Source organism: Pan paniscus, chromosome 9, assembly GCF_029289425.2.
Source record: "Pan paniscus chromosome 9, NHGRI_mPanPan1-v2.0_pri, whole genome shotgun sequence".
Taxonomy (NCBI): domain Eukaryota; kingdom Metazoa; phylum Chordata; class Mammalia; order Primates; family Hominidae; genus Pan; species Pan paniscus.
Window position 1 is genome coordinate 65887360 of NC_073258.2, and position 16666 is coordinate 65904025.

General features: G+C 50.8%; 1 protein-coding gene across 27 annotated transcripts in view; it reads right to left on the reverse strand.

The window, feature by feature from the left end:
• Positions 1–16666, reverse strand: part of NRXN2 (neurexin 2) — a 118167-nt gene that overhangs the window by 57056 nt on the left and 44445 nt on the right. For 15 of the 27 annotated variants that reach the window (XM_034932922.4, XM_034932906.4, XM_055094465.2 and 12 more), the window contains 3 exons: positions 13778–13822; positions 5193–5354; positions 4002–4440 (listed from right to left, as the gene is read on the reverse strand). In XM_034932922.4, coding sequence (XP_034788813.1) covers positions 4002–4440; positions 5193–5354; positions 13778–13822 — 646 coding nt within the window. The remainder of the gene's footprint in view (positions 1–4001; positions 4441–5192; positions 5355–13777; positions 13823–16666) is intronic. The other 12 variants (XM_034932920.4, XM_034932924.4, XM_034932927.4 and 9 more) reach the window with 2 other exon arrangements.

Below are 16666 nucleotides of genomic sequence, written 5' to 3' on the forward strand. Positions count from 1 at the left end.
TGGGCATCTGCAATCCCAGCTACTCAAGAGGCTGAGGCAAAAGAATCGCTTAAACCTGGGAGGCAGAGGTTGCAGTGAGCTGAGATCATGCCACTACACTCCAGCCTGGCAGCCTGGGCGACAAGAGCAAAACTCTGACTCAAAAAAAACCTCACCTGAACCAGAGCTGTGCCCCCTTTTAGTAACATGGTCCCTAGCTTTTCTCTCCATACAAGGTGTCAGATGACCCAGGGTCCTGACTCTAAACCCACTTCCCAGGGCTGGGGGCCCACTCCCCTAACAGGCCACCAAACATGGCCTGCCTGATCACCCACACCTCTATTTATAGCCAGATTCCCCCATGCCTGCTCTGCCCACCCACTGCAGGACCTCCCGGGCTCTACACGACTCAACCAGACTCTCTACAAATGAACCAAATGTTGGAGAAGGAAGAGAGAGAGAAGGAAAGAGATGGGGAAGGGGTGTATAATGGAGGGTCAACAAGAGGAAACCATAGTGAGTACAGGCCTCTACACCAAGATCACTCAACACATGGAAAAGAACAACCCAAGCATCCACCAACAGATAGATGGATAAATGCAACGTGTATATCCAGGCAATGGAATATTATTCAGCCCTAAAAAGGAAGGACATCCTGACACATGCTACAACATGAACGAACCTAGAAGACATTATGCAAAATGAAATAAAGCCAGATACAAAGGGACAAATATTATATGATTCCACTTAACGGAGGTACCGAGAGTAGCCAGATTCTTACACAGAAAGTAGAATGGTGAGTGCCAAGGGCTAAGAGGAGAGGGAATAGGGAGTTAGTGTTTAATGGGCCAGAGTTTCATTTTGGGAAGATGAGAAAAGTTCTGGAGATAAACAATAGTTACCAGTGATATTTACACAACAATATAAGTGTACTTAACATCACTGAACTGCATACTTAAAAATGGTTATGATGGGCTGGGCATGGTGGCTCACGCCTGTAATCCCAGCACTTTGGGAGGCCAAGGTAAATGGATCACTTGAGGTCAGGAGTTCAAGACCAGCCTGATCAACATGGTGAAACCCCGTCTCTAGTTAAAAAAAAAAAAAAAAAATTAGCTGGGCATGGTGGCACATGCCTATAATCCCAGAACTTGGAAGGCTGAGGCAGGAAAATCACTTGAACCCAGGAGGCAGAGGTTGCAGTGAGCCAAAATTGCGCCACTGCGCTCCAGGCTAGGCAACGAGAGCGAAACTCCATCTCAAAAAAAAAAAAAAAAGGTTACTATGGTAAATTTTTTTTGCTGTTTTGTTTTTCATTTCTTTCTCTGTCCCATGTGATCTGCAGGAAAGGGTAGTAAATTTTATTATGTATCATTTACCACAATTGCAAAAACAAAAATAGAAAAAAAAATGGAAAAGATCTAAGAGAGTTTTCTCGGAATAGCTGCCCCAAGTCTGTGTTTGTGTGCACATATGAAATGGGTCATCAGAGGCCAGGCGCGGTGGCTCACGCCTGTAATCCCAGCACTTTGGGAGGCCGAGGCGGGTGAATGACAAGGTCAGGAGTTCGAGACCAGCCTGGTCAACACAGTGAAACCCCGTCTCCACTAAAAATACAAAAATTAGCCAGGCGTGGTGGCATGCCCCTATAATCCCAGCTACTCGGGAGGCTGAGGCAGGAGAATCGCTTGAACCCAGGAGGCGGAGGTTGCAGTGAGCTGAGATCACGCCACTGCACTCCAGCCTGGGCGACAGAGCGAGACTTCGTCTCAAAAAAAAAAGGCCGGGCGCGGTGGCTCACGCCTGTAATCCCAACACTTTGGGAGGCCAAGGCGGGCGGATCACTAGGTCAAGAGTTCGAGACCATTCTGGCCAACATGGTAAACCCCCGTCTCTACTAAAAGTACAAAACTTAGATGGGCGTGGTGGCGCTCGCCTGTAGTCCCAGCTACTCGGGAGGCTGAGGCAGGAGAATTGCTTGAACCCGGGAGGCAAAGGTTGCAGTGAGCCGAGATCGCGCCACTGCACTCCAGCCTGGCAACAGAGCGAGACTCCATCTCAAAAAAAAAAAAAAAAGAAAGAAATGGGCCGTCAGAAATGTCCAGAATTGGTCAAGACAGGAATCCAAAGACTGGCCACACCTGGTCCAGACTCTGGCTCCAGAGATCGGTGTGAGCTAACAGGAGCACTTCCTGAAAGCACAGAGAAGTGGAAGCCCTGCAGTGCCCTGCAAGGCTTGGGCAGACGTCCAACCTAGAGTGTTACTGACCACCTGGTAGAAACCCTGTGGGGCAGAGGGCTCTGGGAAGAATTCCTGGTGCTGTCCTGAGACACACCCCGGGGATGAAACCATTTAATGTAAAGCCCGGGGGAGGCAACACTTCGAGGATGGAAGCTAAAGAAATAGCAAGCCCATTAGAAACTGTCACTCTCCCAGAGCCACAGGGGCCCCTCCTTCCTGCATGGGGAGGAGCGGTCACTCCACCCAAACTCACAGGCCCAGCTCAGTGACAGGCGGAGGAGCACAAAAATTTAGCTGACGTTGATAAGTGCTTAAATTGGATAATGTGTCAGTTCTCATTTATATCAATTTCCCTTTCTTGGATAATTCTCTCATGTTCAACAAGATGGAGAAGAGTAAAGGAGAGAGAATTAGCAGACAGAAAACAAGAAGAGAATGCAAAAGACTGAAATGAAGGGTAAAGAAGAGAGTGGCTAGAAGCAACATAAGATTCAAGAACAGGCATCTGCCTGACCCCAGGACCCTCTGCCCTGACACTTTACTGTTCTAGAGCCCTCACTGCTAGGTGGGGCTGTGGGGCTGTTTACTGTCTTTTTCACTCCATGGTCTCCCACCCCACACCAGAACAGGGGTTCTGTGACAGCCAAGATCGTCTCTTTAGTTTCCCTGCTGTCCATATCTACAGAACCTTGGACACCATCTGGCACACAGTGGGTGCTCAGTAACTGCTGAGTGAGTTATTTTTTTTTTTTTTGACAGTCTTCCTCTGTCGCCCAGGCTAGAGCGCAATGGCAGGATCTCAGCTCACTGCAACCTCCGCCTCCCGGGTTCAAGCGATTCTCCTACCTCAGCCTCCCAATTAGCTGGGACTACAGGAGTGCACCACCATGCCCAGCTAATTTTTGTATTTTTAGTAGAGACTGGGTTTCACCATGTTGGCCAGGCTGGTCTCAAACTCCTGAACTCAAATGATCCACCCACCTCGGCCTCCCAAAGTGCTGGAATTTCAGGCGTGAGCCACAGCGCCCAGCCTAGTGAGTTAATTTTTTTTTAAGTTGAATGGCTCTAGACAGAAGGGAGGCATGGCTGGGAAGATATATTCTTTTTTCTTTGAGACAGAGTCTCGCTCTGTCGCTCAAGCTGGAGTGAAGTGGCACGATCTAGGCTCACTGCAAGCTCCGCCTCCCAGGTTCACGCCATTCTCCTGCCTCAGCCTTCCAAGTAGCTGGGACTACAGGTGCCCGCCACCACACCCAGCTAATTTTTTGTATTTTTAGTAGAGATGGGGTTTCGCCGTGTTAGCCAGGATGGTCTCGATCTCCTGACCTCCTGATCTGCCCACCTCCGCCTCCCAAAGTGCTGGGATTACAGGCATGAGGCATCGCACCCGGCCGGAAGATATATTCTTAAAGGTGAATGGGGTATCTACTCTATGTTGGTCACTGTGCTAATGCTTCCACAGATGTGCTCTTATTTTCTCCTCTCGATGGCCCTTGTGGGATTATTCCTTCTACAGATAAGGAAACAGAGTCTCACATGCAGCAAGTAGGGGAGCTGAGGTGTAATCCAGGTCTGACTGATGCCAAATGCTGTGCTCTTTCTGCCAATGTCCGATGACAGAAAGGACAATTGGGAAGACGTGAGGGGGGTGGAGGAGAAGTGGCAGGGAAGAATATAGGAAATGGTGTAGAAGAGACCCGCTGAAGAGAGACGGAGAGGATGTCAGGGCAGATGGAAAGGGGTGGCCCATGGAAGGGGAAGGGTCCAGAGGCCTCCTGACCTTTTCGCCCATCCCTCTGGAAGTCCACGTGACACCACTCGCCATCATTGACCTTGCGGCTGGATGCCCGCAGCTTGATGCCCCCAGATCCCATGTCCAGCAGAAGATAGAGGTGGCCGTCCAATAGCTCCATGGCAAAGTAGTCAGCCCGCTGAGCAGAGCTGTGGCTGCCAGCTCCACCCCCAGCCCGCCGGCCCTGGCTGAAGAGCAGCAGCCCATTGGGCTCGGTGGTGCGGAAGTCTAGGGAGATGGAGCCAGTGCGCTTAGCGCTCCAGCGGGGCAGCGCCACAAAGGCCTCCGGACTCTCAAAGGTCACAGGGTCCAGGGCAGCCACATCCTCACAGCGGAATGACAAGTCCCCCTGCAGCTTCATCTTGGGGTCCCCTTCCTTTGCCAGGCGGGATAGTTCCAATTTGAAGTCATTGTTCTTATAGACCACCTGCAGGGAGGGGTGGGGTCAGGGATAAAGAATCCGAAAGCGCTTAGGGCCTGGCCACTCCCACCCAGCAGCGAGCACCAGGGGACCCAGCCACCCACCCCTGTAGCCCCTGCTCAGTTCCACCAGACCACCCGCTTAGGCCTCTGTTCTAGAGCTTCAGACACAGAGGCTGTGAACAAGCACCTCCCTTGCCCGTCCTCTGTCCTGTCTTCTGGCCCAGCAGGAGCATGGTGGCTTGCCTGTGGGTTCTCAGTGCCCACTAAATTGCAGTTCATAATAATGACAAGGCCACTGACATGTGGTAGCTGTTTTCCACTCAATGAAGTATGTTCACTTACACTCTCATGTGCCCCTCACAACCTTATGAAGTAGGCACTGACTACCCATCCACAGAGGAGGAAACTCAGCATCAGACAGTCAAGTGACTTGACCACAGTCACAGAACCAATGAGTGGAAGAGCTGGGACTCAAGCAAGGTCTTTAGTCTTCATACCCAGCATTCTTTCCTCTGTACCACAGCTGCCTTTGAGGGTCCTCTATGAGGATAGGGGTTTCCAAGGCTCAAGGAAATCAAAGGGGAGAAGCCTCTTGATGGAGTCAGTGGGCCTTAGGTTTTAAAGGGGGGTGTCTCCCACCATGGACTTGGAAGGAACAGATGACCCAGACAACTAGCCAGGTCAGACTAAGTCACGCTGAAGACAGGAGACAAAGGGCTCCTGAACAGCCTGCAGCCCCTCCCTAGCCCTACTCACGTCCTTGAGGCAGCCCATGAAGTTGTTGCTGACGGGCGAGCCCGGCAGGTCAGCTGTGTTGGGGCTGCCCCCAATGTAGAAGAAGTCATCAGAGCCCAGCATGGTATAATCCTCCTGCGTGTAGCCTGTGGTGGTCAGGATCCCGTCCACCGAGATGGTCACCTGTCCAGCCCAGGAGGGAGGGAGAAAGACAGGAGACAACCAACATCAAATCCCTAGGAAGAGCTACGGCTAGGCAAAGGAGGGGCCAGAGGGCAGCAGGGGAGGGGGACCCCCATTTTTATGTCTGCTTGTCTTGGAGGAGGAACAGTGGGGGAAGAGAGGAAATGAGGAAAAGGAGGCAGCACAAGATTTGATGGTTTCAGGGTGGGCTAAGACCTGCCCTCTGGCCCCCAACTCAGCAGGCAGGAGCCTGAAGGGTACTTGGAGAGCTCCCCATGAGGTCCCCCAAGAAGTAGTTCCTGGAAGGCACTCTGAACAGGAATGGGGGCTCCAGGACAGATCCCCCATTCTGGGGCACAGGATGGGTGCAAATGGCATCCTCACTTTTCTTCTCCTGAAGGTACTCTCTGGACACACACGTAACTCCAGAACTTCTTTCAAAAGTGTGCCAGAGAATGGTGTTCCCCAGACCTTGGTGGCTTAGACTCACCTGCAGCCCTCTCTGCTGGGTGCTGGAAAGTCTTTCAGTCTGGACCCAGTAGGGAGATGGAAGATAGCAGTGTGAGGACCAGGAACTCAAATATTCCTGGGAAGTCTTGAAACTTTCTGGGGTTGCCTATCGGGGTTGATTTCCACCCCTGCAGCCCAATCTCCAGGTTTGCACTTCTAGCCCTTTCCTGAGTCTGTCTCTTCACTCCTCAGGTCTCCTTATATTCAGGTCACTCTCTTGCCTCCAAAGGAGAGGGGAGCCCTTTAGCTACATCAACCCACTCTTCCTTCTTCCTGTCTAATTGCCTTGTCTACTGACACCACCAGAGTTACTCCAGGGAGTCAGGGCCAGCTTAGGGAACAGACGGGGACAGGGCTAACTTAATGAATACCTTGCCCCTGGGCTGAAAGTTCAGTAAGAAAGCAGGATGAACAGGAATGGGGGAGTACTTGGTGTTCCAGGAGGGAGCGGGGCTCAGCGGTGGCCTGGAGAATGCAGAAGTAATCTTAGGTGGGGCGGGGCATGACAAGGACAGGAAACTCTCCGACTCTCCCGGTCTCCCCAGGCAAATGCCCACCTTCTCCAAAAAATCTAACTCTACAAGCAGCCCACAAGGTTCAAGACACCCAGAAAGGTTGTGGGAGAAGGGCCAAGGGCTATGAGACCACGAGCCCCTATTCTAGGAAGGCAGTGGTTTGGAAGGGTCAGCTGGGAAAGAAGGCAGAGCTCTGCAGGGTCAACAGGAAGCTGGCTCAGGGTTAGCCCAACACTGTGCTTCTGCAGGCCACAGCTCACCCCATTTCTCTTTCGGGAACAGTCTAGAGATTGGGGCCTTCCAGTCACATCCTATGCCCTCCTCACCCACACCAGTCTATATGCACATGCCACCAGCCATCTTCCAGCGACTGGTCTCCAGGGGTCCATGGTCTCGGTGGGTGAGGTGGAGGAACTCCAAAGGGACATGAGCAGAACTGGGGTAAGGGAGCTTCCTGCCCTCCCAGGACCCCAAGTCCCCCTTGTGCTTGGCTGGAGCCTCGCAGTGAATAGGGTAGAGCTAAGCCCCACTCTCCACCTCCTGGGAACCATCAAACCTTGTGCTGGGGTAACTAGGTTCAAGAGCAGAAGGTAAGGGGGTGTCTTTGTGGAAAGGGGCAGTCTGAAAGCTTTTGAGTCTTATTTGAGGGGAGGGCTGGTCATTATCGTTTATTTCTTCTTCCCTCTACCCCACCCTAAGGCTGGGAAGTAGGGGTCTAGGTAGAAGAGGGAAGGGTCAAAGTATTAGTCACAAAAACATGCAAACGAGATTAGACCTGGCAGAGAAGGGCTGGAGAAAGGGAAGAAGGAACCGGGATGAAAGGTCAGGGATAAGACAGGGAGTGGGTAATAGGCTGAATGAGCCTCCCTGGGGCAAATTCAGCTCCATCCAGCCCTCCATCTCCACTCTGCCTGATGCTGCACTGAGGGACCAGGAACTGGGCTGCTGATTACTTCCTGTGCCTAAGTCTGGTCACCCCAACTGGTCAGCTTCTGTGGGGCAGGCACCAGCCTGACATGTCCCTGTAACCCCACTAATCTGAACATAATCCAGGGGATACAGCAAACAGTCATTAAAGATCGCCTTATGACCCAGGGCCACACTGCCTGCATCCCCATCTATGAACCTAATACCTAAGGAGCCTGTGACTTTGGTGATAGAAACTCAAGTGCACTCCTGCTTCAGCGCAGGGAAAGGGCTCTTCTGGTCCCAAAGCTCCCCAGGAAGAGAATCTCCTCTTTTGGCCTTCAGCCCACCTGAGCCCCTCAGCTGTGTCCTCCCTCACTGGCCTCAGAAGCCAGGGCACCAGCCACTGGCCATCTCCCTCACCCTATGGGCTCTCTCTATCCCACTCCCTTTGCCAAAGTCACCCTCCCTTTGCACTCTCAGACTTAGAAGAGGTGACAGTGTGGGGTAGAGAAGAGGAAACACCCTCCTCAGTTTCCCTCCTGACTGGGCACAATCTCACCTTACCCCCTTGGGCTTTTTGCAGATCACTCCCATGTGCTCCCTACCCGGAAAGGGCTGCCTTAATCACCCTCTTATGACCCAGGGGTGGAGTAGCAGGAGGAAGGACAACATAAGGAAGTGCCCTGAGGAAAGGGATCAGCCAGAGGTGGGGAGTAGAGGGAGAAAGTGGGGACGGGTTCTGGGTGGAAAGGAAGCCAAGGGTAGAGGGAATGGAGGAAGGTCTCTGGGGAAGGCAAGGAGGGAGATGACTTAGATTAGTAAAACCCGACTGTTCCCTCAGACGAATCAAAGTCCAGACACAAAAATGGCAGGTTCGTTAGTAAAAGCAGGAAACAGGGGAATAATTCCCCCGGTCCCCCTCCACCCCAGGGGTTCATGATGCCCCTGCCCCCCAACCCCCCCCCCACGCATCTTCTGGAAGGGGTGGGGCCAGTGGGGGAGGAGGGAAGGGAGGGGGCCGTGCGACACAGAACAGCCACTGCAGCTGGACACATGCAGGTTAGAGGAGCAGAGTGAGGGCTAGACCCAGCAGGACAGGCCAGAGAAAGGCAGCCAGGTAAGAAGGCGTGCGGGGCAGGGGCATTGGGAGGAGCAGGGGCATTGGGAGGAGCAGAGATGGAGGCAACAGAGCTGTGGGGTGCAGGTAGGGAGAGCTTCCTTCCGATGATGGGGGGAAAGAGAGAGGAGTGACCACTAGGACAGAGACACTTATGGGTTGAAAAATAAAGAGAAAAGACATTTGACTCTACCTTCCTCAACAGCAGGCGACCCAACACTCATTCCACCACCCATTCGCCACCGATCACCAACCCCGAGACACACCTGCGTACATACCACATCCTACCCAGGGCAGTGGGACCTTCCAGCTCTCTCCTTCCAAACAGCATCACTGAGACACAGCAGAGTGTCTGCACCCAACCCATGCCAACCCACTCAATACAGACAAGCAGGCCGAGTGGGTACTGAGCTGGCCAAGGGGAATGAGCCAGAGCTTCTGCCCTGGGAGAGTTGTGTCCAGCCAGAGAAGGGAGAGGGTGCAGAGGCAGCAGGAGCCCACTGCCCAGCCCCCACTGTGCTCCCCAGGAGCAGAGAGGCTGGCTGGAGGTGGACACAAGGGGCAGCCTGTGACTTGGGTGGGCTCTCAGCCCTCCCTGCTGACCCCACCTCTCTTTCTGCTCCATGCACCTCCCCTGTGGCAGGCTGTGCAGGATATGAAACTAAGTCCTGGCCATAAATAACTCCACATTGGTGGGCACTCCATGCCCACATGCCTTAGGAAGAAAGGCTGAGGAAGAGGGGAAGTATCCTTCTGCCATCTTCTGGAGCCTTTCTCAGTTGCCTGTGATGATCACAGGGTCACTAACCTCCTTGGGAGGGGGACTTAATCTGGGGAGAACAAGACGGAGGGTGGGTATTTTTAACTTGTGGGCAAGCTGGCTGAGCTTGGGAGATTCCAAGCCCCTTGATATTGTGTGCAAAACTGCCTCCGTGGGTTTTTTTCCTGTGAGAGTCCATTGCTGTCATCAAATTCTCAAAGGTATCCATGAGCCAAAGGTGGTTAAGAGCAACTAGTCTAGGGGAAAGGTCCTGGCATCCCCTTAGGATTGAGTGGGTGGAAATAAGGGACAAAGACAAAGAGGAAGAAAGGGTCTCCAGGCTGAGTAAGGTACTGCAAGTCCTGCTAAGGGTTTGGGTTAGCTACCTGTTCAATGAGAGGGCAGAAGCTAACCAGAGACTCGGGTTGGAAAGACACACTATGAAGATGGACTGAACCAGCAGGCACAGCCCTGTCATGAATCCTGAGGTCTGGATTTGATAGTTTGGGAATAGAGAGGAAAGAGGTCAGAAATCCTGGGCTCTCATTCAGCCTTTATCCTTTTCCAGAACAATCCCATTTTACCTCTGACTCTCATCTGTGATAGGAGTTTAACAACTGTCGCTCCCATTTCTTCCAGGCTTACTCTGAGCACCAAATGAGAAAACTGAAGTGAAACTCCTCGATATCTGGCTATCTGACCCTAGGCAAGGTGCTTTCTCTGGGCTTCAGCTTTCCCCATCTGTTAACTGGAAACAATCTCTGCCTGCTACTTGCAGTCCAGGCATTCAAGTTTAAATGATATTCAAAAGGGGAAAGCTATTCAAAGAGTCCCAGTGTGTGTACAAAGAACTATCATTATTTGTACAAGCAAACTCCATCAGCCTGATCACACCTAATCTGAACTTCTCAACCTTCTCAAGGTTGGCCTTTTTGCTTTATATCCACCCTCTCCCCCAAGAAGAAGTGCTCAAACAACATGAAAATAGTCCATATAAATGAGTTAGTAAAAATAAATTGGAAACTAACCAAAACCTGTCTGGGGGATGCCTTGGGAATCAGAACACATTGAACCCTGTTACAAGGCCTCTGACTCTGGTCTTGGCTGAAAGAGCTGATTCCTAGTACAGATTTATGAAGGTCTATGAGGCCACCAAAAGGCAACCAGATCTGTTTATCAGTCAGTATTGCTCATGCAGGAAAGTGCAGACTTTAGAGACTCAGAATTTAGCAGATACTTTCCTTTCCAGGACTGAAACAAGACAGTATTGTTTACTTCTTTTTGTTTTGTTTGTGCGTGTGTGTGTTTGTTTTAGAGATAGGGTGTTTGTTTGTTTGTTTTAGAGATGGTGCCTTGCTGGGGCACGATGGCTCATGCCTGTAATCCTAACACTTTGGGAAGCCAAGGTGGGTGGAATGCCTGAGCTCAGCAGTTCGAGACCAGCCTGGCAACACAGTGAAACCCTGTCTCTACTAAAATACAAAAAATTAGCCAGGAGTGGTGGCATGCACCTGTAGTCTAAGCTACTCAGGAGGCTGAGGCATAAGAATTGCTTTAACCCTGGAGGCAGAGGTTGCAGTGAGCCGAGATCGCGCCACTTCACTCCAGCCTAGGCAACAGAGCAAGACTCTGTCTCCAAAAAAAAAAAAAAAAAAGCAGGCGGTGGGGAGGTCTTGCTATGTCACCCAGGCTAGTCTTGAACTCCTGGGCTCATGCACTCTTCCCATCTCAGCCTTGAGTAGCTGAAATTACTGGTGCATAGCTGGTTGTTGGCTTCTTCCTTTTTTTGTTTGTTTGTTTTGTTTTGTTTGGAGATGGAGTTTCACTCTTGTTGCCCAGGCTGGAGTGCAGAGGCGTAATCTCAGCTCACTGCAACCTCCGCTTCCCAGGTTCAAGCAATCCTCCTGCCTTAGCCTCCCGAGTAGCTGGGATTACAGATGGCCACCACCACACCCAGCTATTTTTTTGTATTTTTAGTAGAGACAGGGTTTCACCATGTTGGCCAGGCTGGCCTTGAACTCCTGGACTCAGGTGATCCACCCACTTCAGCCTCCCAAAGTGCTGGGATTACAGGCATGAGCCCAGCAGGTTGTTTGCTTCTTAACCAGCTTAACCACCTCAGCCTCAAGTAGCTGGGATTACAGGTGCCTAGCTGGTTGTTGCTTCTTAACCAATTTAATCAAGTCATTCATCTTTCTTCCTCTTCTCCAGCCCAATTCCTGAAGCATTCTAGGGTTTCATACAGTTATTTTGGGACTGATTCTTAAGAAGAGATGGTAATAGGATCTCCAGCGGGCCAGAGATGCTGTGTTCTCCAGGGTTTGCTATGGAAGAGAATCATTTCTTTACAAAACATCCCTGCCCTGGAAACACTGAGATAACCAGTTAACATTTTATAAAGCTTAGTAACATTACAATTTCCTTTACAGAGTACAAATGTTTTCACTTCTATTACTCTACCTGATCTTCACACTGACCCCATGTAGTAGGCAATGCAGGTATATTACCACTATTAGCCCATTTGGTAGATAAGGGAACTAAGCTTTAGTAGACTCAGCCCATGTGGTCAATTTTTAACCAAATTGAGGCTAGATGGAAAGTCTGCTGGGTCCTAATTCTAGGATGGTATTCCCCAGAGGCTTGGGGTGTACCACATGGCTTGATCTTGCCTCCCTTCTGTCCCTAAAGTCACAGGTTGGTTATCTAGTGAAGCACCGTAAAGAAAGTTCCAATTGGCCAGCTCCTGACAGGTACTCAATGGCTTGGCCTGAGCCGGGCAGGTAGCAGCTAACTCCTAGAAGCAGCAGCTGGAGGAACAAGAAACCTGGCACTGTATGCCCCATTGGAACACCAAGACCACTGGGAGTGGCCACCTGAGGTCTTAAATTGGGGAGGGCTGGAATGGCTTTGGCCATGGGCACTAGTCTATATGGGTGCAGGAAAACATGGATCTGCAAAAGTATCAGGAAAAGCCAGATGTAGCCTCAGAGGTAGAGCCTCCTAGGGAAGTGGGAGAGACACTCAGATTGGGAGCCCCAACTGTCACGCTTCCCTCCTCACCAGCCAGCCATACAAACCTGGGAGGCTGGGCAGGCCAGGCAGCTGCCCCAAGCAGCGCCGGCCCCACGGGAGCAGACACGTCCATCTGCAGGGTCCCCAGCCTGGTGTTCAATCACTCTGCATTATTAATAGGCGATGACTAACCGGCTGCTGCTGCAGAGCCAGGACTGGGCAGGCACGAGGGAATCCCAGGGGATCACACGCAGCAGGGCCTGCGCACACACACTCTGAGGCAAGGCAAGGAGCAAAGGGCTAGCCCCAGCTCCTTCCCTGTTCCTGACTGCCATGGCACTGCGACTGAAGGGCCAGTCTCCACAGTCCACCTCCACACAGAGTCCTCACCAGGCTCAAAAACCCACATAGTCACGCAGCCCCCAGCTCACACCAGCTCACACGTGGAGAGTCACCAGCAGAGCCTCGCACACACAGTACAGCTTCCCACTAACACCCCGAAATGTCACGCCAACATTTACACACAGTCACACCCACACACCAACACACACCAGCTGCATTTACACAGACACCCACACCAACACTCACCAGGACTGAGCCCAACCCAAACAGAGGAGCTTGGTGACAAGGACAACCAATGCTGCCCCTTCCCACCCCTGCAGGCCTCCTCCTCTGGCTCCCCTCAACAGGGAAGGAAACCAGCCCCTGTCAGAGGCCATGCGGGGCAGGCAGCGGGCAGAGAGGGCAGGGGGTGACGGGAAGGAAGACAGTGTGAAACACAGTGTTAGTCAGAGCAGCGGAGCAGTTGGGGGAACTGGACGCTATCCCTGGTCAGGGGAAAAGACCATTCATGCCATGCAAAATGTGGGGGACATGGAACCAGGAACCCTCAAGGCTGAGAAGTGAGGGAGGGGATGGCACCTTTCCCAGAGCAGCCAGCATGGGGCAGCCCCCAAACTGCTATGAACTGATGATTTGCATGAGGTCTGGACTGATCTCAGGCAGCTCCGCATCTCCCACGGCCATGCCCTCCACCCCTGGGAACCCACCCCACTGGCTGCCACTGGAGGTCTCACCCCCAGACCCCTCCTCAAACTTGAGCGGCCCTGTCCAGGGAGCTGACAGTGAGCAGAGCATAGCATGTCATGGGATGGTGTTTTCCATGGATTTTCAGGAGACCAAAAAACTAAATCAAAGAGAAAAAACAAGGGAGGGGAGGGAAAAGAACAAAATAAAGCAATAGAAATAAGCAGCCTGGCATCGGGGCTGGTCTAACCAGAGCCGATGAACATGGGGCCTGCCCCCAGGTCTCTCTGGCCAGGAATCTGAATTCAGGAGTTAGGGATTACAGCAGGGACAAGCCAAATTCCTCGATTTCCATTTGTCTTTTGTATTTCAGTTTGGACCAAAAAAGAAAGAAAAGGGAAAGAGGGAAACTAAAAGAGAAGCAAAATCTAAAGATTGTCCAGGACTCAAAAAACAATTGGAAGAGCAAAACAACCAAAAAACCAAACAGGGAGAGGAAACAAAAGAGGGAGAATCGAACAGTTAAAAAAACCCACGGCAAACCAAACGGTAAGACAATTAGAGTGATATCTACCAGATAATGCAGTTTGTTTACCATAGCGTGTCCAATCCCTGCGTGCTTCACCGGAGATATGGGGGGATGGGGAGGAGGGGGGTGTCAAAAAACAACAACAAACACAACAACAAAAGAACAGAATGAAAAGAAAAGAAAAATAAAATGACCAACTGTGAAACTCAAGGAAGGAGGAAAAAATATATATCCATATATATTTGGTTGTTTGTTCCAACCCTCCCACCTTAGGTTCAGCAAAAGTATTTGTTTAAAGAAAATTAAATTATAATGGGGGGAGGAGAAATAAAACACACACAAAAATTAAGTCCTTTCTTCTCCCCATCCCTACCCCGCCCCTCCTCTGGATTCCTCTTCCCCACCATCCCCTCCCCGAAGAAGAGCCGTCTGCAGAGAAGGGGAACAGTTAAGAGACCTTGGTTAGTAGAGAAGAAAACAACAAAAGAACTGGACCAAGAAACCAAAGACTTAAAGATGGCTGACATTCCGCAGATGAGACAGAAAGGTTAGTTCGGTTTTTCACTCATACCTTGCCCCACCTGTCCCTGCCCATCCCTTGGTCCCCTGGGTTATAAGCGTGTTAGTAGTACACACAGAGTCGGCAACGGGGTTTTCCAACAGAGGGTGAGAGAGGGAAGGCAGGGGATTAAGAAGCAGACTCAATTATGCAGTATTAGTAAGTCCTATCAGCTGAAATGTTAGAGAGTGGAGGGGAAGGAAGGGAGGGAACAAGGGCTGTGAGGAGGGATGGGCTATTGGTTGGAGCCATGGACTTATGGGTTTGTTGGCTAACTGATCAACCAGATGGCTTTCCAGAGAACTGGCTAAAGAGCAAGTTGGTGCTGGCCAACTGGCTGACCAGTGGCCATGCCGGGTTAATGGATTAACCAGTTGGTGATGGGCCAGCTGGCTATCAGGCTGGGAGAAGAGTGGGCATAACCCCTGGAGAATCAAAGGACTGGCAAGAATGAGAGCCAATTTCATTTGGAGGCAAAAGGAAGGGGTTCCCAAGGAGCATAGGAGGGGTCATGGATGCCTGCTTTTCCTAGGGATGGAGAATATGCAAATCGATCCAGGGAGTCACTGAGGAGAGGGGTAGCTCCTCTGTTTTTGTTTTTGTTTTTTTTTCTTCTCATCCTTAAGAAAGGAAGAGAGAGTGAGTCGCCACCAGAACAGGGAAAAGGAAATGTTGCCCTCCACGGACTGGCAGATGGCTCACACATTATATCAAATTATTCCAGACCCTCTTCCCTCTCCTCCCCATCTCCCACCCATAGCTGACTCCTCCCACGTGTCCACCTTGAATTTTCAGAACTTTCCCCAAAAGTTCTCCAGGCTCTTCAATCACCCCAACCCCATTCTCTTACTCTCTGGGCTGCTGTCCCTCCCAGAATCAAGTGCCCACCACCACCACCCCTACCAGTCTCTAGAATTGGTAAGGCTATCCCAGCAGCACAGCCTCCTTTCATGTACACCCATAAACCCCTGAGTCTCCACTTCCCACAGCCAGCACCAGAAATTCACTCCCCTACACCCATAAAAAGGAACCTCTAAAATCCCTGACTTTTCCCTAAGCTATAAGCCCAATCTTTCTACTCCAATCTCTAGTGTCCCCACTCTCATGTGGTTCTAAGTTCATTTTCTCTTCTCATTGCCACAGACAGCAGCAACAACCACCTTCCAAATTACCCCTGTCTTTGGGGAGGACATGTCAGAGGCACTGAGGCAGCTTTAATTAAGAGTATTAGAGATGGAGGGACATTATTGCTTGATGCCTGTTAAATACTAAACTGCACCCCCGAGAGTGTGATTGTGAGAGGGAGAGGTATTCTAGGGACAGATCCATTAGTTAGAGAGCTGTTATAACCAGTGGGCACAGGACTAATTCAGTAAGATGTTGAATAAGGGCCTCATATAATTAAAAATAACAGAATTCAATATTTAGCAGCCGGAAGAAGTGCTGAATAACCAATATTAATTATTAGTGATGCAGAAGCAGTTTACATAGCAAGAGAAGAGTCTAATTGCAGGTGCAGTGATGGGAGTCGGGGATAGCGTGTGGTAAGAGGATTAGTACTGGTGGCTGGTAGGACTGTCATGAAATGAAGAGGCCAACTACTCAGAACAAGGAACAATTAGCTTCAGGCCAGCTAAACAACCAGGCCCAGAAAGGTAAGTGTTGTCTGGTATCACTGCACTAGTCGAACAAGGCAGGAAGAAAAAGGCATTGGAGGTAAAAATCCAATTACTACTCTTTGAGTTAGAACTGGTTATGGAGAATAAAATAAGATTCAAAAGTTTTCAACTTTATGAACAAGATTCCATTTTTAAGAAGTAGAACAGCAAATTAAGAATCAGGATTGAGGGCCAGGCGTGGTGGGTCACACCTGTAATCCCAGCACTTTGGGAGGCCGAGGCAGGCGGATCATGAGGTCAGGAGATTGAGACCATCCTGGCTAACACGGTGAAACCCCATCTTTACTAAAAATACAAAAAATTAGCCAGGCGTGGTGGCGGGCGCCCGTAGTCCCAGCTACTTGGGAGGCTGAGGCAGGAGAATGGCGTGAACCCAGGAGGCGGAGCTTGCAGTGAGCCAAGATCACACCACTGCACTCCAGCCTGGGTGACAGAGCGAGACTCTGTCTCAAAAAAAAAAAAAAAAAAAAAAAAGAATCAGGATTGAGAAGAAACAGATGTGAGTTCTAACCCTTGGGCCTTCCACTAATTTGACAAGAGATCCAGGCTTCCTCTTAAAAATAGCAGGGTTGGAGTAGATGAGATGGGGCCCCTCTAGACCTAGGGATTAAGGATCCAGACCCAGTCCAATGGAGATCATGTTTATGGGGGCAATTGTTGTGAAATACTAGAATGCAGCTTCCACTGGAACCCATT